This window comes from Saccopteryx bilineata, chromosome 4 (genome assembly GCF_036850765.1).
Source record: "Saccopteryx bilineata isolate mSacBil1 chromosome 4, mSacBil1_pri_phased_curated, whole genome shotgun sequence".
Lineage (NCBI taxonomy): Eukaryota > Metazoa > Chordata > Mammalia > Chiroptera > Emballonuridae > Saccopteryx > Saccopteryx bilineata.
The window spans coordinates 260,482,349-260,507,311 of NC_089493.1; the positions used below are offsets into that span (position 1 = coordinate 260,482,349).

General features: G+C 41.6%; 1 protein-coding gene across 1 annotated transcript in view; it reads right to left on the minus strand.

Moving 5' to 3' along the window:
• Positions 1–24,963, minus strand: part of FBN2 (fibrillin 2) — a 286,570-nt gene that overhangs the window by 58,783 nt on the left and 202,824 nt on the right. The window contains exons 26-34 of the mRNA XM_066276820.1: positions 19,476–19,604; positions 18,599–18,724; positions 16,188–16,313; positions 15,641–15,763; positions 15,358–15,483; positions 14,891–15,016; positions 13,104–13,226; positions 10,818–10,940; positions 8,353–8,478 (exon numbers count right to left, since the gene is read on the minus strand). Of these exons, the coding sequence (XP_066132917.1) occupies positions 8,353–8,478; positions 10,818–10,940; positions 13,104–13,226; positions 14,891–15,016; positions 15,358–15,483; positions 15,641–15,763; positions 16,188–16,313; positions 18,599–18,724; positions 19,476–19,604 (1,128 nt within the window). The remainder of the gene's footprint in view (positions 1–8,352; positions 8,479–10,817; positions 10,941–13,103; positions 13,227–14,890; positions 15,017–15,357; positions 15,484–15,640; positions 15,764–16,187; positions 16,314–18,598; positions 18,725–19,475; positions 19,605–24,963) is intronic.

The window sequence follows — 24,963 nt, forward strand, 5'->3', positions numbered from 1 at the left end:
GATTGTAAAAATTAAAGATAAAAACAAATTTAAAAATTCTAATAATTTAATGGAAAGAGATGTTTGTTAAACATCTATAGAATACAAAATACTTAACAGTACTTTAAATATTAAAGATATCATTAAGTTTGACTTTTTAAAACTTTTGTTTTCCTGTAGTCTGATCTGTTATTAGGTAAGTTTAAAAAGGGAAATAACTGGCCTGACCAGGCGGTGGCACTGTGGATAGAGAGTCGGCCTGGGACGCAGAGGATCCAGATTGGAAATCCGAGGTCGCTGGCTTGAGCAAGGGGTCACTGGCTCAGCTGTACCCCTTCCCCTCGTCAAGGCACATATGAGAAAGCAATCAATGAACAACTAAGGTGCCACAACGAAGAACTGATGTTTCTCATCTCTCTCCCTTCCTGTCTGTCTGTGCCTCTGTCTCTGTCTCTCTTGTTAAAAAAGAGTAAAAAGGGAAATAACTGTTTCCCTTAAAGCATGAAATAAGATCATCCCTTGCCCCACATTCTTTAAAAGTTTCATTAAAATAGCTCTACTAAAGTCAGACATTCAGTTTATGAAACTCTTCCATGAGGCTTTAACTCAGTCAATAAATAACACATCACTCCTCATTCATATGAAGATGAAGGCACATTTGTGTGTATACAGCTGCAGAAATAATCTATATTTCTTTTCATAGGAAAAGGTGAACATTTTATACACAAATTACCTCATATTCTGAGAATGCAGACCAAGCATGTCATTTTAGGCTAGACTATGCAAATCAGGGGTCCCCAAACTTTTTACACAGGGGGCCAGTTCACTGTTCCTCAGACCGTTGGAGGGCCGGACTATAAAAAAAAAACTATGAACAAATCCCTATGAACACTGCACATATCTTATTTTAAAGTAAAAAAACAAAACGGGAACAAATACAATATTTAAAATAAAGAACAAGTAAATTTAAATCAACAAACTGACCAATATTTCAATGGGAACTATGCTCCTCTCACTGACCACCAATGAAACAGGTGCCCCTTCCGGAAGTGTGGCGGGGGCCAGATAAATGGCCTCAGGGGGCCGCATGCGGCCCGCGGGCCGTAGTTTGGGGACCCCTGATGCAAATCATCCTAAAGCGCCGTCTTATGTCTAAAAAGGTTTCTGGTCAATTAAAATATGATAACTAAGATTAAAACAATGAGTTTCAACTACCTTAGATTTAAGGTATGGGTCAAATTGTGTTTAAAAGTACAACTGATATATAAAGTTATCTCTTTTTCTGTTGGGGCAATAAACAAAATTATTCTCTTTATATAAATGAATAAAGACTCATTGACCTAGTGTATCACTGAGTTGTGTTCATCTATAGCTGAAAATGAAATTATGCCATTAGCCCTCTAAATATGCATCTTCCTTTATTTTGTATTTTTAATATATTTTTAAATTAATTAATCATTTATTTATTCATTTTAGAGAAGGGGGGGAGTAGCAGGAAGCATCAACTCCCATATGTGCCTTGACCAGACAAGTGCAGGGTTTCGAAGGGACTTCAGCATTCCAGGTTGACGCTTTATCTACTGCGCCACCACAGGTCAGGTTGCATTTTACTTTCAAATGGCCTTTATTAAAAAGAACTTTCATTTAAATAATGCCATAGTTATGTAAAATAAGGTTTAAGAGAATACAGTCTTCCTTTTATAAAGTTGATGTATGCTCAGAAATTCAAACAATACAGGAAAGTATTGATATCAAAGAGAAAAGACAGAAAACGATACAGCAAATAAAATAGTATAGAGTGAAAGTCACTCCAAAATGCTTCCACCCAAAAAGAACTATCATTGATAAATGTTGTTCCAAATATATCTCTCTGCATATTCAAAGAGTGAAGCTGAAACCACTGTATGCATCAGATCAACTTTTCTTTATTTCAACAGTTTCTAAAATACTTTCTAATGTTAACAACTGATGAAAAACATTAAAATTTTATCATCTTTTGGAATAATTTGAACCGGAATTTGCTAAATTCCATTGGATATAGTAAGTTGAAATACTGCCATCCAATCTCTTCCATTGTCTGGAGACTAATTTTTCCTTAATCCCCACCCTACACGTTTTTCCATTTCCCACCAGGCCACCACTGAATTACTGAACATGTTGTGGTTGATCAATGTTGGGTATGGGTAGATTCTGGGATGCACAGAAAAAAATATTTGAGATAATAATCAAAATTAAAATCAAATGATTCTTAATGTCAATGAATTCTTACTATATGTCAGCTGTTTTTCTAAATGTTTCACATGTATTAATTCACTTACTTCTCACAACAGTCACATGAACTATCCTTATTTTACAAATAAGGAAACTAACATATATGAAATAGGTTTCTTTTTGGGGGCTTCTCTCTTCAATTCGTCATGCCTTATCCATTTTAATTAAGACAGCAAAGAGCATTTTCAAAATCAGCATACTCTGTAGGTGTCCTTTCTGCTTGTTCCAACCACAGATTACTCTGAGCTTTTAATTTTTCTTAGTACTTTTATCAAGTCTTATCTAATTTGTGACCAGATTTTTCTGATATTCTTCTTTTTTTTTGTGGCAGAGACAGAGAGAGACAGAGAGAGGGACCAACAGGGACAGACAGACAGGAAGGGAAAGAGATGAGAAACATCAATTCTTTGTTGCAGCTCCTTAGTTGTTCATTGATTGCTTTCTCATATGTGCCTTGACCGTGGGGCTACAGCAGACCAAGTGACCCCTTGTTCGAGCCAGCGACCTTGGGCTTAAGCTGATGAGCCTTGCTCAAACCAGATGAAACCGCGCTCAAGCCGGCAACCTCTGGGTCTCGAACCTGGGTCCTCCGCGTCCCAATCCAACACTCTATCCACTGAGCCACAGCCTAGTCAAGCTCTGATATTCTTGATATTTTATGATATTCCTTGCATTTGTTTTTTCTAATTAGGGCATTTCATATTTGCAAAGGTTATTTGGTTTTATAACTCAAACTCATCTGTGTATGAATTGTGCCTTCACAATGGTTTCTTGAATTTGATTTCCTTCCCTTATTCATAATGAACTGCCTAATAAAAAAATGTAGTGCATTCAAAAAAACTCAAATATAATTTGTGACAGTATTAACAGATATTGTACAATGAACGAGAAGAAAATTAGCACTCATATATGCTTCCAACTTATTTGTATTGTTTGCCTTGGAAATATTTATGAAATTTACTATAATCTCTACAGCATCTAATACTAATTCTTCACTTTAAGGAATCAGTAATGTTTTACCTACATCTTCTTCATTTATTTCTTGATTGGCTGTGTTTCATTGCTAATAAGATTTTTTTTTTTTTTACCCATGAAGGGAGAGCCCACAGATGTTTTCTTTCTGCATTATTTCATATGTGAGAATATGTCTATTGTCTTTATAGTTAACTAGCCAATTAACTAGCGGCTGAGGTTTAATATTCTTTAGTTACATGTGCCCTCAGAACTTTGTGGCATCATTGTAGTGTCTTTTGGTACTGAATGTTTCTGTTTCATTCATGAATTGCCTTTTCTATTCAGTATCTGAAAAATTCTTTTCTATGACTTGTCAACAAAAGTAGTAAGTCTCTGTATCATGATTTACCCTTTCTTGTACATTCAGTTCTTCTATTTCAGGAAAATGTTTGGTTATTTAGTATTGTTTTCTTTCTTTCTTTCTTTTTTATTCAGTAACAGGAGGAGAGGCAGAGGGACAGACTCCTGCATGTGCCCTGACTGGGATCCACCTAGAAAGCCAACTAGGGGGCAATGCTCTGCCCAACTGGGGCATTGCTCTGTTGCTCAGCAACTGAGCTCTTCTTAGTGCCTGAGAAGAAGGCCATGGAATCATCCTCAGTGCCTAGGGCCAACTCACTCTAATTGAGCCTTGGCTGCAGAAGGGGAGGAGGAGGAGAAGGAGGAGGAGGAGGAGGAGGAGGAGGAGGAGGAGGAGGAGGAGGAGGAGAGAGAGAGAGAGAGAGAGAGAGAGAGAGGAGGGGTGGAGATGCAGATGGGCACTTCTCCTGTGTGCCCTGACTAGGAATCAAACCCAGGACATCCACATGCCAGGCCAATGGTCTAGCACTGAGCGAACTGGCCAGGGCTTTAGTATTTTTTTCTATTCAATATTTTGGGGTGCTTCAATTCAGTGACATTGTTATTATTTATTTGTTTTTTCTTTTCTGAAGCTGGAAATGGGGAGAGACAGTCAGACAGACTCCCGCATGCACCTGACCGGGATCCACCTGGCACGCCCACCAGGGGCGACGCTCTGCCCACCAGGGGGCGATGCTCTGCCCCTCCAGGGCATCACTCCGCTGCGACCAGAGCCACTCTAGCTCCTGGGGCAGAGGCCAAGGAGCCATCCCCGGCACCCGGGCCATCCTTGCTCCAATGGAGCCTCGGCTGCGGGAGGGGAAGAGAGAGACAGAGAGGAAGGAGGGGGTGGAGAAGCAAATGGGTGCTTCTCCTATGTGCCCTGGCCAGGAATCGAACCCAGGTCCCCCACACGCCAGGCCAATGCTCTACCACTGAGCCAACCGGCCAGGGCCCAGTGACATTATTATTCTTATGTTTATGGTCTTTGTCTTTTCTCTAATAGTGTTAATTTCTTTCTTTCCCCTTCACTGCCATTATCTCAAGTCCACTCCCTATGCTAGTAATTACATTTTCATTTATCTCTACTGTTCTTTGCTGCTTCTATTTAATAGTTCTATATATAAATTTGCTGCATCAGTCTTCATTTTTTATTTCCCTTGACACTGCAATCTTCCTCTTTGTTTTTTTTTTTCCTCTTTGTCTTTTATCTTTTTTTTTTTTTATAATTTCTTTGAATTTGTCTACTTATATTTTATTAATCTTATCCATTATGGCACAAAGTACCCATGGAAAATTGTCCCTTGGACAGTTTTCTGCTACTCTGGACTGGTTTGTTATCTGCTTTTTGAATGTTCTTTTGTTGTTGTTAATTCTTTAGGATGCCTGCAGAGCTGCCATTGTTTGCATCAGTCTGTACGCTCATTGTTTCATCAGCTCTTTCAAGAGTTGTTCTCCACTTTTATACAGTTTAGGTAGAGTTTCTTGACATCTCCTTTCTTTATCTGGCCTTTATTTGAAAGACACCTTGGTGTTTGGGTTTCATTAAGGCTTCTATTTTATAGCCCGACTTTTCATAAAGTGGGAGAACAGTTCCATAAGGTGGGGATCAGGGAACTGTGGATGGGAAGAGCTCCACGGGGCTCTGAGTGCTCTTTGTTGATGAACATGGCCTATGAGCTCTCTTCAGACATTGTACTAAATAGCCCGTATCCAGGTTCTGTCAATCTGATGTCGTCTTAAGCAGTCCCTTAGGTGGCTCCTCCAGGTTTTGTACTCTCCCATTTTGTTGGGGAATATTGAGAAATGCCCAAGTTAGCCATTTTTGGACTCTAAAAATGCTGAGAATTGGTGGTGCAAAACAGATGCTGAGTGAATAATGGTGATCACAGGGTCAATTCAAAGGGGCATATATTTATAAGATGGAGAGACATCAAGGAATTAAATTAGTAAATTCAAAAGAAACTGTCTAGATGAGTCAGCTAAGACAAAAACAAGGAGAAACAAGGCACAACCATGAAAGTACACTTTTGGGATCTCAAAGTTGGCATTTAGCTAAATGAAGCAAAGGGTTTAACTGAAGGTGAATTACATGTGTGCCACTCCCAGTTACCCTGGCCATTGGTGGTAATGACATATTATGAGAAAACATGTGATGAAGTACATTAAATAGGAACTACTTAATATCAACTTGGAGGCGGTCTGGGAAAAGTTTTGGAAGGTCTAGTGTCTTTATGCCATAAAGACAAAATTACAAAGAGGAAATTCTGTACTATGTATGAGGAATTAACTTTGAAATTTTATGTTGGCAGAAGTGTCTGCCTACTGCTTACTTATTCCTTTTCCTACTAACTCTTGTCAAGCTGACATGGGTAATAAATCATGTAATTCCATAACTGTACTGACTCACATTTTCTACTAACTGGCTTCAGCGCTTAGGAGAAACCAGAACTGGGAAATAAATGAAGCTCGTTCTACACCTGCCTTGTGTAACGCGGATTAGATTCTGCCCAACCTAGCAGGCCAGTACAGAAGAATAAATGCTTCCAGTTTCTAAAAGCATTTTTCCCAAGGCTTACTCTTCACCTGCTTATTTGATTCTCTCAAACTTATGAATACGTATGGAAAATTCCATGATCTATAAGGCATACTTTTTCTTCAAGTGCCACTTGTTAGTGGGTCAGTTAGGTTCTACTCTGAGCCAACCTGGATATATAATTCGGTCTTGTTCGGTTGCTGCTAGTGAAGTGTGTGTATGTGTGCTGGGATATAATATTTCTGTTCATTTGATTAGACCAGTGGTTCTCAAAGTGTGTGCCAGGGTGCACTGGTGCACCCTAGAAGATTTCCAGGTGCACCCTATGGTATTCCAGAGAAATATGTGCCTGTTGGGGACCAAAAAACCAACAGGGTTTTTGGAGTTTAGATTTTTGGGGGGACAGAGGTGTGGGGAATTGGCTGTAAGCAGACAGTCTGCCCAACCCCACACTTCACTTGCCTGATTAGGTTGCAAAAGGCTGTTAAGCTGTGTTGCTGGATTGTTTACACTACCCCCCATGTTCCCCAGAAAGACTGGAGGCAAGTTTCTTCTATCCTTTGTTTGGTGTCAAGTTAAGATGATATGTATGGTGGGCATTTTGGATTGATGATTAAACATAAGGAATTGTCTCTTGAAGCCTTTTGGATTTCTATAAAAGAAGAATAAGTGGCAATATCTAAAAAAGCTTTGAACATTTTACTACAATTTTCAACATCCTATTTATGTGAATTAGGATTTTCTACCCTCAACACAAGAGTAAAAAGAGAGGAATTCTTCTATGTATTGACAAGGAAATGAGAGTCTGCCTTTCAAATATATGCCCAAACATTGAAGAAATCACTAGGACACATCAGGTTCATGTTTCTCATAAACACAAGAATGAAAAAACACATTTGTGCCAGGACCTGCCGAATTTACTAAATCTTACTAAGAATGTATGTGTGTGTGTGTGTGTATATATATATATAAATATGTGTATAAATATATACGTAAATATATATAAAGATAACTTTTTTATCGTTTTTTTTATTTTTAATTCCTTTTTTACGAATTCTAAAAAGCATAACTCAAAAAATGTGACCTAAAAATTTTTATTTATTTTATTTATTTAATTTTTTATTAATTTTAATGGGATGACATTAATCAATTATGGTACATAGGTTCAGAGAAAACATCTCCAGGTTATTTTGATAAAATGTTTTTTAATGTCAGAATTAATTTAATTTTGTTGTATTTATTTTGTTTAATTACTATAAAAGCGCACTTGGACTTTATATTTTTTCTTTAATATTTGAATTAATTATTATAAAATATTTCTCAGAAATTTATATGTAGTGTGCCTACAATTATTTGTAAGATTTTTAATGTGCCCCAACTTCAAAAAGTTTGAGAACCACTGGATTAGACACTAGTGTAGGGAGAGCCCCTGTAATCTGATTTGATTTTATTGTCTTTGCCTAACAGTTAGCCTGAGTTACTTTTTAAAGGCTTTCTATGAATTATCAATTTTGTTAAAGTCTTATGGTTTATATGATTTGTTTTCAATGCTTTTCCTTTCTTTATTTATATTCTGATGTACTTCTTATGAACACAATGATGGCCCAAACGCTATGTAATGTGATCCGAGTCTCTAATTTAAAAGAAAACCCAAATTCTTTTTCTTGGAAGGATATGATGCTAGTCACAAAGTCCCATTTCTAGGAAAGAGGGATGATGTCATAACTGAGAGGAAGGAGACATTACTCTTAGGCAAAAGGTGCAGTCCTTGATGAGTCCCTGAAGAGGACTTCCAGTCCCAGACACACAGACAGCAGACTAACACAAGAGGTAAATGCCAAAAATAGGCTACTTAGATTTTGATAAACACATTAAATAGCAGTGATTGGGATAGGTAGGTAGTATATCCTATTTTAAAAGCTGAATAGTTTTTCCACATGTCATTCATTTACTGATAAAAAAAGAAATGGTTAAAAAAAAATAAGCCAAACTTCCAACTATTGGCTCATGGCCAGGAAAACTTCATAAGAGATGAAAGCTGCCTTCCTCATTATTCATTCGGCAAAATAATCCATGCTTAAACGAATGACTTTTTTATGTGCAGCATGTGCTGTGTATTCTGCTTCCAGGTGGAGCCTGTTCCAGCCCTTTTTGTGGTTTCATTTGCTGTAGTTGATCCAACTTGGAAATGAGTTGGAATCCTGGTGACCCACCTTGGCAGGATCTGCTGTCTGAGGCTGGAGTGAAGCCCATCTCACACTCGCAGCGATATGCACCCGGGACGTTGAGGCACTGTCCATTCTCACAGAGATTTATGTTTTCTGCACACTCATCAACATCTGGGGGAGAAGCAAATTACATCTCTATTAAGTTTCAAATTTCATGACACATCTTTTCCTTTCTCTGTAACTAAGTCAATTTCACTGGCTTCAATGAGTGCTCATTAGCATGAAGCAACAATTAACCATAGTCACCTAAATAAGGGTATACAACGTAATAGTGGAGCTTTGAATCTACACTCTAGTATTAAATTACAACATAATTAACAGGAGGAATGCAGTGTCTCTTACATTTGTCTTAGTTCTCTTTTATGCCAATTTGTTGCATCAGTATTGCACCAACGTCATTTAGACATGACAAAGAACATTAGCACTAATCTTATAATGGTATTAATTCATTTGAAAGCATTACGTTGTTAGAAGAAGTAACTTGTTCTTTCACTAATTTAAGTATTTTTAAGCAAATGAGGGACACTCTATGGGAATTACAAAAGCTTTTTTCATGTCATGACCATCCTATTAAAATATTCCTATCTTAATTATGCAAATAGATATTATTCTAATCCGTTTAGATAACCTAATTCCGTTTAATGGAAAAGGGGGGGAGGACGGAATGTTTATTGAGGGCCAGTATTTTCCAGGTGACGTGCTTGTTGCTAGATATGCACGTTTTCATTCAGTCCACCAAGCCTGTGACGTTTAGAAGAGGAAAGATCAAAGCCAAGAGCAGCAACTGAGCGGCAGGAGTCACAGCAAGTTGGTCTGTGACTGAGCTGGGCTCTAGGCACAGCTGTACCTGACACCAAAGCCATACCCTTTCTTCCCATCACGCCATGGTGAAGAGAAATTCTAAAGAGGATGAAATACCCAAGGTTGAAAAGTAATAATGCATTAACAGTGAATAGACATGCTTCCTTAAAGAGGCATTTGAAAATGATGAGTCTGTGCTTTTGATGTCGATAATCAGAAAAAATGTTAGAGTCTTTCAGTTATGGGTTTAAGGTGTGCGCTGGAATTCAACTGAGAAACAAGTATTTTACAGACAAAGCATCATATTTTATACCCAGAAAGATAATCTAGTTTTTTTTTTTAAGTGAAGAGGAAGGGAGATAATGGGACAGACTCTTGCATGTGTCCTGACCAGGATTCACCCAGCAACCCCTGTCTGAGGCCAATACTCAAATTAATTGAGCTATCCTCAGTGCCCAGGGCTGACACTCAAACCAGTCGAGCCACTGGCTGCGAGAGAGAAAGAAAAAGAGAAGGGGGAGGGAGAAGGAGGGAGAAGCACATAGTCACTTCTCCTGCGTGCCCTGACCAGGGATTGAACCCAGGATGTCCATACGCTGGACTGATGCTTTATCCACTGAGCCAACTGGCCAGGACCAGATGACCTAGTCTTAAAAATGAATATAATGAGTAGATGTTTTATACTTAAGGAACATGAAATGAGTAGTAGCTAAGTAGCACTTAACATTTACTGAGTTCATACAGTATGTTTTCCTAAGCCCTCTGCATGTTTTATTTCATTTAGTCCTTTCAAAATCATGTGATAATCTGAGATTTTGATAAACACATGAAACAGCAGTGACTGGGTAGGTCATATAACATATCTGAAGAAGCTGAATAGTTTTCCCACATATCATTCATTTAATAATAAAAAATAACAAAATAAATGGTATTATTATTATTACTATGCCCATTGTAAAGGCCATACAGCAGTGGTTCTCAATCTTTCTAATGCCGTGACCCCGCAATACAGTTCCTCATGTTGCGGTGACCCCAAACCAAAAAATAATTTTGGTGGCTACTTCATAACTGTAATTTTGCTACAGTTACGATTCAGAATGTAAATACCTGATATGCATTATGTATTTTCCGATGGCTTTAGGCGACCCCACCGGGGTCACGACCCACAGGTTGAGAACTGCTGCCATACAGGTTAAGTAATTTATTTAAGGTTATATAGGCAGTAGCAGCACAGGCAAGATCTGAATTCAGGCGGTCTGATTCAGACAGAGCCTGTATTTTTGGCCAATGTCTTATTAAAAAAACAAAAGAAAATGATAGTCATTAGCAGTCAAGAATAGTAATAAATGTCATTATTTTAAATCTTCCACCAATATTTTAGAAATATTTTCAGGTTTTTGTGTTAAACAAAAACAGAACATTCAAACACTCAAAGAGGGTTTCATTTGTCTCCATTTAAATCTAAACTGGCCAAATGGAATGTGTTTCTCTTACATTAAACACAAAAACCTGAAAATATTTCTAAAATATTTATAGCCACCTGTAAGTTTTTAAACACAGATAGGGATTTCAGCTTCCTTTAACAAGTTTTCTTCAAATAGAATGTTCCAGATAGTCATGCCAGAGCACACCTCAGGACTCTCACCCACCTGAGCAAGTAAAGCCATCACCAGTGAACCCTTCAGAGCAGGCACATCGGTAGGAGCCTGGGGTGTTGACACACTGAGCGTTGATGCTACACTGGTGGGTTCCGTTTGAACACTCGTCCAGATCTTCATGCCAAGAAAACACAGCAATGAATTTCAAAAACAAAAACAGAACATTCAAACACTCAAAGAGGTTTTCATTTGTCTCCATTTAAATCTAAACTGGCCAAATGGAATGTGTTTTAGTTTATCTCTAAGGTCACAGTTCTACTTTTCTAAGATGTCAGACTCATAATCCAAAATGCTCATGCCACAGATATGGGCCAAAAGTACAAATCTAGGCATTTTGTGAGATATCTAATCAACTAGCTCTTTAATGACTAAAAGAAAGAAATGGCTATATTTCCTTCTTTTACTCAGGGTGAGTTTTAACACTGGTTTCATTATCAAGAAAATGGGTCAATTTCTAAAATATTACTGAATTTCAGAGCAGAAAATTAACATAAAATTTTAAGTTACTTTTATAGATGAGGAAACTGAATGTGATTCTTGACCTCATGAAGTCTATTGTCTAGTGGAAAAGGCAGATGTCAAACACAGAAAATTAAGTTAAATATTGTTTTATGTACCATGAAAAAACACTACAAAGTGCTATGAGATAATAAAAAAAGGCATCTAAATTGGAGACAGGAACAAGGAAAGCTCCGATAAGGAAGTAATGTTTAGTAGAAGCTTGCTGACAGAAGTAGGGAAGGGTATTCCTTACAGAGGGAACAGCACGTATAAAGACACTGAGTAGGAAAAGAACTTGGTGTGACAAATTAAAGGATGTCCAAGTGACAAAGCACAATGGAGAGGAAGAGGGTGATGAAGATGAAACTGGAGAGACAGTGGAAAGGTGCTGTAGGGCCTAAGGGCATGGGAAGAAGCTAGAGTTTATCCTAAATTCAATGGGTTAAAATGATCACTGTGAACACATCAGGTCCGTGGTTTAAATGATTTGACTGGCTGCTATATGAGGAATGGATTAGTAAGAAGATCAGAGAGGATACCGAGAATGGCTGAGACCAGAGCAGGGCAGTGGAGATGGGAAGGAGCGGATGGATTTGGATGGATTTGGATGGATTCGGATGGTATTTTGGAGCAGAGAGGCCTGGAGATAGCTGTATCTCCGGTACTGGAGGAAAGCTCCAGTAGTTGGCCAGCATGACAGATGGACAAGAAACACAAAAAAGAGAGACTGAAAGAGAGAAAAACATAGTCAAGTGGGACTAAAAAAATGGGAATGGGGATGCAGCTGAAAAGATGTGAGATTAATGATAAGGAAATGGCTGGACTAGAAGTGGTAGCTGGTGGACTGGACTTGAAGCCAGCATAGAGCATTCCTTAGCCAAGTTATTTGGAAACCATGACAATTTAAATTCTATAGTCAGCTCATAAATGCTTGATAAATATAAAATAATTAAATGGATGAAAAAGCATATTCAAATTAATACGTTATTGGTAAAAAATTTTAAGGACATTCTTTAATGCTTATTGCAGTCTTGTAAGATTTTAATGGGCAATCATGGGGAGGTCAGTTTAGCTTGCTTAATTTTCTACTTTAAATTGACCTGGGTAAATCTTACCATTTGGAAAATGCTTGATTGTTAAGGCATGTAAAGCACTGAGCACAGTACACAGGTCAACTGTGCATGACACCCAGGGTAAGCTCTGGTCTTCTGCTTCCCAGCTATAAAGACTCACTCAACTTTTGCTCGGGAACTATAAAACATGGAATATGGCAACTGCCTTCCCATTCTCCTTCCTTTGAATCAGATCTCTTCCAACCTAACAAAACAGATTTCTCTGGAGGAAAAAATTCTATTTTCTATGAAGAAGCTGGTATTGGCTGCTTATTCCAGACTTAGGTTATCTAAAAAAACTTTTCATTACCTTCATTTATTTCACTGAGTTTTAAATCTCACTGATGACGAAAAGATTGGGAAAATATATTAGTCATTTTCATTATACAGCTGTTTGGATTTCTGGCTGCATACCAAATAATTTTTACTGAACAACACACGAAAAAGCAGATGCCAAGGTATACTGTTGTAATTTGATCATTTATGCCAATGTTAAAGGAAACTCTTAGACAAGAACTTTCTTGCAACTAAAGATAGTCTTTGGTTTTCAAGAGAACAAATGAGAAAGAGAATGCTCCTATTCAAGTATGTGGGTTAACAACGATGTAAAGAGCCTCGAATATCTCTGTGTCTCAGCAAAGGTAGTTTATGTTTGCAAACTCACCAATACATTTGATGCCATTTCCAATCCAGCCTTCTCGGCAGCTACACTTGAAGCTTCCTGGGACATTTAGGCACGAGGCATGCATGTCACAGTTGTGGGCACCAATTTCACACTCATCCACATCTGGGAAACCACAGTTAATATGAAGAAGATCAAGTATAAGTGAATTAATTCTACTTCCCAGTATATTTCCTTCGCAGGTACAATTTTAAAATAAATATGGAAATATTTAAAACTGTACAAAGAAAACATTAACATTTTTATTTTTAATGTCTGTAGAAGCCAACAAGATTTGAAAGTTCATGGTCCAAATCAAGCAAGCCCTTCCCCTAGAGGGAACTGCCAGCCCTTTTCTGGTGGGAGGGAGATGCAGCAGCTCTTGTCCTCTGACAGGCATGTGTGTCAGCCCCTCACCGCCCCTGGGTTATTTCTTCCTTCCTGGGCCCACATGGAACTCCATGTAGAAGGCATCAGGTTATAGATGGCAAGAGAAATCTTATTTCCAAAAGAAGACTGCTTTTTCTTTCCTATTAATATTTGTAACATTTTTCATAAAGTTTTAAAATAAGCTTTTTTTTTTAAAAAAAGTAATAGTATATTCTCTTTTTAAAATTACATGATCATTTGTCATTTTTAGAATCAATATAACATTTTACCGAGTTTTTGAAAACTATCATTTTAGTGTGCATGTTTCTATTTATTTGACAATGTGGAAAAATATTCACTAGAAATGTTATCTGAAAAAAAAAAAGCTTTGCCTATATAACATATATACATATAGATATATGCATTTATATATATATGCACACATACATACTATATAGTTCCCCAAAGCTTTCTAGAACTTTATAAGCTAGAAATAGTTTATTCTATTCAGCTCAATGATTACACATAGATCCTGAACTCTCTCTTTCTGTCCCCCTCACCTCTCTCTCTCTCTCTCTCTCTCTCTCTCTCACACACACACACACACACACACACACACACACACTATACTACTGGCTTTATATCAACACTGCTAGAGGCTAACATGCAGAGTACATCTTCGCTAAGGGCTGCTGTGTAAGCTATCCTCCACCTGCCTTGAGCAAAATGCCATACAAGGGCCTTAAATTGAGCAATGAGAAACTCTTAGTCCAAAGCAATGAACATGGAACTTCCTAGCCTTCCTCCCAGCCATTTACAGAAAAGGTTAAGACTACCTAATAGAGAAAGAGAATAAGAGATACAGTGAATGGGGTGAGCAAAGAAAGAAAGAAAGTAATGAGAGAAAAAAGAGAAGCAATTTGGACAAGGAGAAGGGAGGACAAAAGCAAATGAAACAAGAAAGAAGAGAGGGAAAGACTGGGGAAGAAAGGAAGGAAAGAGTCTAAACAGAATCTAGATAAACTGCTGCTAGTTTAGGAGAACTTCAAATACAAGCAGCAACGGGCTCCATTCAGGTCTTTGGTGCTCCCTCCCCAGGTATGGCTTTCTCCTGTGCGGGCACAGTCCTCCTGAGAGCGTGAACGCTGTTGCGGGAACTAACAGAGGCACGTCAGAACCGTGGGGCCCAGACTCCACGCCCACTCTGCACTCCACATCTGGACCTGCAGCCCACTCCGCGGTCGGGAGTCACTGGAGCCATGTGCTGCCACAAAGGTGAGCCACACACATCACACTTGCTCTGTGTCGGTTACTCATCACTCTCCCAGTCGCAGCCTGGTGTGGACAACAACCTAAAGATGCTGGAAAACAGATGATGTCAAAGGCTGGCGAAACACAAAGGATATGAGCTTGAGACCTACCTGTGCAGCCGGTGGTCCCCTTCTTCACCGAATAACCCAGCTGACAGTGGCAAATGAAGGACCCCTTGGTGTTCTCGCATTCCCCAAACATGCAGATGTTTGAATTCAAGTCACACTCATTCACATCTAGAAAATTTATTTTTAGTATCTTGGTTAATACTTGTTCTTCTTAGCAGTTCAAAAGCTGTCTTTTAAACTAAATAGCACACAATGCTAAAATATACAAGTAAAAATTTAAATACACTCTATTTGCAAGACATAGTATTGTAGATACAGTATATTGTCTTTAAGATTTTTTTCAAATAATTTTTTCTTTTCCTTTTACATTTTGTAACATAATGGTTAGAATTTTTTAAATAACTGAAAAATCCTCTTTTTGTGTTTATGTGTGTGTGTGTTTGTGCACAAATGTGCATATACTGTGTATGTGTATATGAATATATTTATCCTGTTTTTACGGTACCCACCAATGCATGTTTTCATGTCCATTGAAGCCATGAAGCCATCATAACACAGACAGCGATACTCTCCAGGAATGTTGGTACATTGGCCACCATCACAGATATCAGGATTATTTTCACATTCATCAATATCTGATGATACAAAATTAACATCAAATGAAAGGAAGGATGGCTTTTATTAAGCTCAGATATTTTTGTTTCCATCCAGTTCCACTCAAAATATCTGGAGCCCGATTTGTAAGATAAAATGAATTCGATGCACAAAGTCTGTGTATCTTCTTTTCTGTACCTGCGCACGACCTCCCATCAGGCATCAGGGCATAACCTTCGCTGCAGCTGCACTCGTAGCTTCCTTCGGAATTGGTGCACTGGGTGTCGCAGCCACCGTTCATTATCATGCATTCGTCAATATCTGGGAAAACAGCAAATGCTGCCACATTACCTGACAGGGCTACTGCCTTAAAAAATAAAAGAATAAAGAGCTTTTCTTCTTTTGCAACTGATCATGTTTAAATAGCTTTGGATTTTTCTCTCCACTATTCATGTTGATTCGCCATCAGACACTAGCCTTTCTTAGTTCTTTTTACTTCCTATTAGACAGCATTCCATTTCACACTTAGCTCCAATAACCTATGACTAAAGAGCTCAGACATATAATAACTATGGAGTTTAGGGAGTTTTCTATGATAAAACCAGAGATTCCTCTGCAAAGCCTCCTCTTAGATTCATTTTTAGGATAAGGGACTCCCATCAACTGCATTCTATAGTCAGTACCAGAAGTAGTCCTAGGCTGATTTGAGAAATACAAGTGCCAGACCCACCTGGCCTGTGCTTACCTGTACAGCCCTGCCGGTCTGGCGTGGCCTGGTAGCCTGGATTGCAGGAGCACTGGTAAGTTCCGATCATGTTCACACACTTTCCATTTCTACAGAGATTGTCACTCAGGGAGCATTCATTAATATCTATAAAAAGATACCCAGAATTAATGTTTTACACAATAACATCACTTTAATGATCAAGAACATGCAACACGGGAGCAGTGGTCTGCAAAGGGCTTTGTGTCCTTCAAGGGGAAGTAAGACGATCTCCTGAGGCACCCAAAGAAAATTCTGGGATCTCTCTTTCTTTTCTTTCTATCCACAACAGTGCTGTCCAGTAGAACTTTCTACAATGATGGAACTGTGGCATATCTGTGCGGTCCAAAATATGGCTCCCGCTGAGCCCTTGAAATGTGGAGAGTATGACTAAGGAATTGAACTTTTAATGTTATTTAATTTTAATTAAATTTAAACAGCCACATGTGGCTAGTGACTACCACGTTAGACCACACGCACCTAGCACATGCCAGAAACGAAGCTTGCTACCATTCAATAGAGGAATTTACATTGGCACACTCAGCTGGTCCTATCAGCTGGTCAGGAGCTGGTGTTTCCTGAGGGGAGACGGCTGGTTCCTGAGGGCAGAGGGGCTGGTTGCACGGCCCTCACTTATTTATCTGTTTTCATCATGTGTGCGTTTAGCGTGCCTGGAGAGGTAGACCTATGTATTATATTGCCTATTTTAAAATTAACTAACCCTTATAAGATGAGCCAGTGCCATAACACACTCCTGCAAAGATCCGTGGAATAAACTAATACTAACAATAAAGTCACAAGAAAATAGTAATGATACTTTTTTCCATACAACCTACTTGTCAGACACAAGATAAGGTAAAAATAGTGACTATATAACCAGATATAGCAAGAAAGTCATCTTAAATTCTCAAAATTAGTAAGACTATGTGACATACAAAATTCTATCTATAATCATTGTTTATTTTGTTACATATGCAAAAATATGTATCTTATATTGTACACTGTACCTCTGAGGGGCACTTCTTTCCAGCTCTAAGGTCCATAAAAATAAATTAACAAAATAAACTGACCTTAGAAACAGATCTCTGAGTCACTGACAACCATGAATAAACATTTTGTAATTATCTGTGTGAAAAAGCTATTTGTACCATTATTAAAATGAAATAGAAATATTTAAAACCTTTAAATTTACCTTTAAAAACCGTCTGTTTAGTCTATGATTTAAGAGCCATCTAATATATTAGCATCTTGCTATAAATAGGATTTATAAATAAATATTCTGAGATGTGCTTAAATTGTTTTCAAAGGGAGGTTTGTGATCTGCTCTATTTTAAAATGTCTTATTTGCTTATACTTTTAAGAAAGATTTTAGTGAAGAAAATGTTTCCTGGCTAACTCAAAGTGTTAAAGCCAGTACACTTGAACACAGCAAGCCCAGAGGCCTTTCTGTATTTATGAAAAGCAGTATATAGGAACGCTCCAAGACCAACTGCTGGTCTTCTCATGGGGTCCCTGCCACCCCTACTGAGCTCAGTCAGGGCTAGTGAAGAGACCTTAGCATTTCTGTCATTAGAGGGAGCAGAAAGAGCTCACACGTTCACACGCGTGCAAGCAGTCCTTGTGATGACTGACACGGGGCACAGAAATGGCCTCGGCTGAGGGACTGCACCGGTATGTGCACAGGTAAACTATCAGGGAGCAGGTCTTCCAACAGAAGCAGCCTCCCCCCCCCCCCCCACCTGGAGGAGAGGGCTGCACGAACTCCTCTCCCGTGCGCTCGTAAGGAACAGAAGCTGACCAGGATGATGTTGGCTCACCCGAGTGTGCCACTGGACCATTCTCTAAAGACAGCCTGAATCCAAAGGTGAGGACTCTGAATTTCTAATTTTTTTTTGTATTTTTTTGTATTTTTCCGAAGCTGGAAACGGGGAGGCAGTCAGACAGACTCCCGCATGCACCCGACCGGGATCCACCCAGCATGCCCACCAGGGGGCGATGCTCTGCCCATCCAGGGCGTCACTCTGTTGCAACCAGAGCCACTCTAGCGCCTGAGGCAGAGGCCACAGAGCCATCCTCAGTGCCTGGGCCAACTTTGCTCCAATGGAGCCTCGGCTGCGGGAGGGGAAGATAGACAGAGAGGAAGGAGAGGGGAAGGGGTGGAGAAGCAGATGGGCGCTTCTCCTGTGTGCCCTGGCCGGGAATCGAACCCGGGACTCCTGCACGCCAGGCCGACGCTCTACCACTGAGCCAACCGGCCAGGGCTGAATTTCTAATTTTTAATCTGCTAGATTTCACACACCAAAAAAACAAGTTTATTACAGAATCAACCACTGATCTTCAGAATCTTCACTAGCTGAGCTGGGTGGGTTTATGTGCTGAGGTGACAAACTCACCCACACAGTCTTCACGTGACGGTGACAGCTCGTGTCCCAGTGGGCAGTCACACTGAAAGCTGCCCTCAGTGTTCACACAGGTGCCACCCCTACAAAGGAGAGGGTTACGTTCACATTCGTCAATGTCTGAAAGGTAAAAATGTGAGATCCATTAAAGAACTCTGAGGAAAAAATGTGCACGCATACAGCATGGGAGAGAGAATCATTATGTGAGGACAGTGGGCTCAGATGGCGGGGACAGGCTCGGCAGGAGGCGGGATAATGCTCGCCTCACTTTTCTATCACCAGTGGATAAATGGTTGAAGTTCTCCTCTTGAAGACAGTGGGTCACCAAGGAATTAGTTGTAGGAAATAAACAGACTCCCATGAGGTAAAAATAAACGATATCTGCTTTACATCACTTTGAACGCCAGATATCATTTATTGCTGTTTACATCTCTAATCAAAGTGAGAGAAAAACCTTAGACTTATCGCCTCCACATGGCATGAAGTGGTCACTGAAAATTAGTGGGCCACAAGCTGGGCAACACCAAATGAGGAAAGCAACATGGGATTTGCATGACCGAAGATAAATTTTGGGGTCACCACACAATGTCATACATTTCAAATGAATCTTTCCTGAGTCATTCATCTGGGTTGATGTTAGAATCTACGAATAAACAGAGCCCAGTCTCCTATCTCACCGCCATTAAGGCGCCGAGGCTTGGGGCTCTCCCAGAGCCATCTAGGAGCAGACTTCCTGTCTGATGTGGAAAGCCGCTCCCCGGCACCAACTCCTTGCCAAGCACGCCGTTAGCAGCTCGGAGACGAGCCGGGGTCGAGCTCAGGAGCCAGGGCTCGGCCGGCCTCCAGCCTGGGGGCGCTCCAGCACGCTTACCCATGCAGTTCTTCATCATCATGAAGCCGCTCTCGTAGCCTTCGAAGCACTCACACTCAAAGCTGCCTGGTGTGTTGACACAGATCCCGCTTCCACAGAGATCTGGGGAAATCCTGCACTCGTCGATGTCTAGGTCACAGGGTTCAGGAGAAATAAAAAACAGAAAGAGATGAGAAGGGGTGCGAGAACAGAGAGAGGGAGATTTGGGTGGAGAAATCAGGGGCTAAGCAGTACGAGGGTACGTTTTCAGAAGATCAGCTAGAGGAGGACAGGCCTTAAGGCGCATTCCTTTCCCCAACTGCCAAAACTGTCATGGCCAACGGGCAGGCGGTGCTTTCTTGCCTTTGAACATTCCGGAATTGTGCATATCTTTTTGTGGCTTTGAAATGAGAACAGAAGGATCAACCGAGCAACTGGAATATGAGCCGAACAAGGCCGGTGGCACCGAGGAAGCAGTTGGCACATGAGTCGAGTCTCGTGCACGAGCTGTCTACTGCACTGACCCAGGCCCGCCTGGTGCCTCTGCGCAGGGGGACCGACCTCTGAGAGACAGCCTCCGAGCAGACGCAGCCAGCTAACCTCCAGCCAGAGTGCCCGTGGATGGCAGGGCCTCAGAGTAAGCCCCCATTTGTATTTTTATGCCACGTTCAAATGTGCTCTAATCTTAAAAATACAAATTTCAAAAATGATAGGTTTGTTACTTTTTATATACTACAGTAAACAAGAATCTTCCATAGCAGCATTTATATAAGTCTCAAAAACAGGATTCTCTGAGAAATCACTCCTGCCTGTAACTAAGATTTTTCAATAGAGAAACCATGTCTAGAGAATAGGATGAAGAAAACGTGACTTGTTTTTTTAAACATTTTTATCACTCTGGGGAAAAAACTGCTTTTGCCACTGTTTATTTTGCTGAATTTCATTTTTAAGTTTTGCTGTAACAGGATATATAAGTCACTGATGTGTGTATGCTCTCTGGGACATTGCTTTCTCCCAGGCTCTGGTCTTTCTCTACTGATTTTCCCAATTTCAGGCTATACTAAAAAAAATTTAAGTACTTTCTTTTAAGCAAAAAATCTTAAAATTCATTGATTCAGTTCAACAGCTAACAATACGCAAATGAATTATCTAACTTTCTATCGACCAGTATCTAAGAATAACTGGTAAGAACCATTAAAGAACATGTAGTATGGCCCTGGCCGGTTGGCTCAGCAGTAGAGCGTCGGCCTGGCGTGCAGGGGACCCAGGTTTGATTCCCGGCCAGGGCACATAGGAGAGGCGCCCATTTGCTTCTCCACCCCCCTCCCCTCCTTCCTCTCTGTCTCTCTGTTCCCCTCCCACAGCCAAGGCTCCATTGGAGCAAAGATGGCCCGGGCGCTGGGGATGGCTCCTTGGCCTCTGCCCCAGGTGCTAGAGTGGCTCTGGTCGCGGCAGAGTGACGCCCCGGAGGGGCAGAGCATCGCCCCCTGGTGGGCAGAGCCTCGCCCCTGGTGGGCGTGCCAGGTGGATCCCGGTCGGGCGCATGCGGGAGTCTGTCTGACTGTCTCTCCCTGTTTCCAGCTTCAGAAAAATACAAAAAAAAAAAACATGTAGTAAGTGTGGTGGCGGAGCAGGGACAGATTCTGGCTGGTGTGAGGTGCCAGGAGCTGCACAGTGTAGACTGCAGACTCTGGGGCCAGACGCCTGGGTACACATCCCACTTTGTGGTGTTTGAATGTGGGGCCTTGGAAAAACATTTAATTTCTCTGTGTCTCAATTTCCTTACCTGTAAAATGGTAGTACAGTAGAACCTACTTCATAAGAGCAGGTGAACCAATATTTGTTAAGTACTGAGAACAGCTTTTGTCTCATAGAGCAGTGGTCCCCAACCCCCGGGCCGCGGACCGGACTGGTACTGGTCCATGGGTCATTTGGTACCAGTCCGCAGAGAAAGAATAGATAATTTACATTATTTCCGTTTTATTTATATTTAAGTCTGAATGATGTTTTATTTTTTAAAAATGACCAGATTCCCTCTGTTACATCCATCTATGACTCACTCTTGACGCTTGTCTCGGTCACGTGATACATTTATCCATCCCACCCTCAAGGCCGGTCTGTGAAAATATTTTCTGACATTAAACTGGTCCGTGACCCAAAAAAGGTTAGGGACCACTGTCATAGAGCACTGTATTTATGTATGATATTCCCTGCTAAGAACTGGTATTTTGAAGGAGGTGGCTTTTGGACTGGTCCTGGAATGTTGCCCAGAAATTCTAACTTTAAATATGTGGGATACAGAGAAAGGCAAGGGATAAAACACATAGGTGGATAAAAGGAATGCATTTCAGAGAACAGTAAGTTAGCAAGGGGCTGGGCTGTAGAGGCCAATAACCAGTGCAAGAACAGAAAGGATGATGTGATTGGGAGGGCGCCAAACTGGGAAGTAGACTGGCCTCCAATGCCGTGAAGAACGGCAGCCAGCAGTGCCCCCTGCCCTTCCCCGATGCCCCCCAACACCGCGGTGCTGTCCACAGGGCGGAAAGCGAGCTCCGGAGCCAGGAAGCGATCTGACTGACTTCACACCAACAATAAGAAGTGGAGTCAGAACTGGGAATTCTCTGAGCCTCTTCACCCAGGTCAAGCATTGTCTGAGTACTGGGAGCTGTTCCGAGAGAAGCCACACAATCTCAGCCCTGCTTTAGGATGATAAACCTGGTGGCTGAGAAGATGAAGGGTGTGACTGTGGAAAATGAACAGGCTCGAAGAGGTTCGAAGACTTTGCAGTGTAGTAGATGCCATGGTGCATAGCTTAGTTCTACTTGTCCTTCCTTCTCCAGCTGCTGGAACCGTTGCTGACAGAAAGCCCTGGGGTGTGAACTAGCTTTTAAAAATGCCTTGGCTCGGAGGACCCGGGTTCGATTCCCGGCCAGGGCACACAGGAGAAGCGCCCATTTGCTTCTCCACCCCTCCGCTGCGCTTTCCCTCTCTGTCTCTCTCTTCCCCTCCTGCAGCCAAGGCTCCATTGGAGCAGAGATGGCCCGGGCGCTGGGGATGGCTCTGTGGCCTCTGCCCCAGGCGCTAGAGTGGCTCTGGTCGCAACATGGCGATGCCCAGGATGGGCAGAGCATCGCCCCCTGGTGGGCAGAGCGTCGCCCCTGGTGGGCGTGCCGGGTGGATCCCGGTCGGGCGCATGCGGGAGTCTGTCTGACTGTCTCTCCCTGTTTCCAGCTTCAGAAAAATGAGGAAAAAATAAAAATAAAAAAATAAAAATGCCTTGGCTGCCTGACCTGTGGTGGCGCAGTGGATAAAGCGCCGACCTGGAAATGCTGAGGTCGCCGGTTCAAAACCCTGGGCTTGCCTGGTCAAGGCACATATGGGAGTTGATACTTCCAGCTCCTCCCCCTTCTCTCTCTCAGCCTCTCCTCTCCCTCTCTGTCTCTCTCTCTCCTCTCTAAAAATGAATAAATTAAAAAAAAATTAAAAATGCCTTGGCTAAGAGGACCACTCCTCACAATTGCCCCCTTTCTCTTGGTAGATGCATCCAAAGGTTGATCGTGCAGGTACAGAAATGCTTAGCCCTTTTGTCCGAACTCAAGGCAATTCTGCCGAGTCATCCCAGAGCAGAGCTCCCGCCCAGTGGGTGAGCTGAGGACTACAGTGAGACTGCGTCACCCAGCTTCTCCCTCTGCCCATTTCTGCTCCCCTAGCTGTGGATTCCAAGAGCAATTCCTAATGAACTTCCTGCATGTTGATAATTGCTCAGATTCTGTTTCCTCAGGAGCCAAAACTGCATCTGCAATAGTCTAGGTAAGTCCTTGCAATAACCACTTGGATGGGAGAACACACACAACTTTGTCATCTTGTTCCTCAGGGGAGGGAGAGGTCAAAATTAAGTGTCAGGCCTTAATCCGGAGTGAAACTGTACTATTAATACGTACAAGGAAGTCCCTAGGTGGATGGAGGTGGGGATGGGACAAAGGGAGATTAAGGCAAAAAGAAACTGTCCAGAGGGAAGCGAGGAATGTTGGAAGACTAGAGAGATAGAGAGAGCACACCTAGGAGTCAGCTGAGCAGAGGGTGCCCATGAAGTCGTGATGGCAGCTGCAGTTCTGAGAGGAAGAAGGCTGAAAGCAAAGGACTGTGGAAAATGCTAGGAGAAATGATGACATCGATCACTTACAGCGGAATGGTGGAGTCTTGGTAGCATTGTGCGGGGTGAAATAAGCGAATCAGAAAAAAACAGGAACTGCAGGATTCCATACATTGGTGGGACATAAAAGCGAGACTAAGAGGCATGGACAGGAGTGTGGTGGTTAGGGGGGTGGGGGGAGGGAAGGAGGGAGAGGGGGAGGGGGAGGGGTACAGAGAGAACTGGATGGAGGGTGGCGGAGGACGATCTCTCTTTGGGTGATGGGTATGCAACAGAACTAAATGACAGGATAACCTGGAAATGTTTTCTTTGAATGTATGTACTCTGATTTATTGATGTCACCCCATTAAAATAAAAATTTATTTATAAAAAAATAAAACAAATAAAAAAAGAATGGTTAAGCAGAACAATGAAAACAAACAAACAAACAAAAAAAAACCCCAAAAAAGAAGTATCTGTGCAGATTAGAGAAGAAACCTCTCAGTCAAGGAAGGGTGACTGAGATAGGGAGGTACCATGGAAACCAGTAGAAAAGAAAACCAAGGAGGGAATCTAGCCAGAGGTCGAGGAGAACATACACAAGAGAAAGATTTATTTTTAACTTGAAAAACTGTTTGGCACGATTATGTATATAAGGGCGAGCAGCAGTCAAAGTTACATGGGATTACAAAGAAAACGTTTAGTTAAAAGAGGTGAGAGGTAGCAGCAGACCAGGATGGCAGCCTGAGGGAAAAGAAGGGCTGAGGGGACATTCTGCGTAGAAGTCTAGGGAGGGGGACCAGTAAAGAGGGGGAGGTGCTAGAGAGAGAAGGGCCGGCCTCCGCGGGAGGGCCTGACACAGGGCCGGGGAGAGGGGAAGAGAGGAATTAACTGGACAATTGAGGAGGACCATCACATCTCATTCTCTGAAAGTGAAGAGACTATGGGGGGGGAGGAGGAAATTTTATCTCCAGAGAGGAGGATGTGTGAGAGGGTGCTGGCAATCAGACTTGGGCTCAATAAAGAAGAAAAGGAATAAATGGAAGTGAGAGGCTGTGTGGGTCCAGAGGCTCCGAGGCATGCTGAGACCAATGAAGCCGGTGATGTAAAGAGGTGCACACGATCAGGCCCCTGACAGTGAGGGCCCGGATGAGGGTGCCCATCCGGTGGACCCATCCAGCCGGCTCAGCGGCCCAGAGCGCAGGGGGTGGACGGCGAGGGGGCAGAGTGGTGATCAGCAAGGCAGGCACAGCAGAAGGACACGAGAGGGGACTTCAGGAAAGCAGATGGACAGTTTTGAAACACGTCTGGGATGGTGTAGGCTGGCTAGGTTCACGGGTGAGTCTGGTGCCCCCTTAAGGAGCAGGAAGTTAGAAA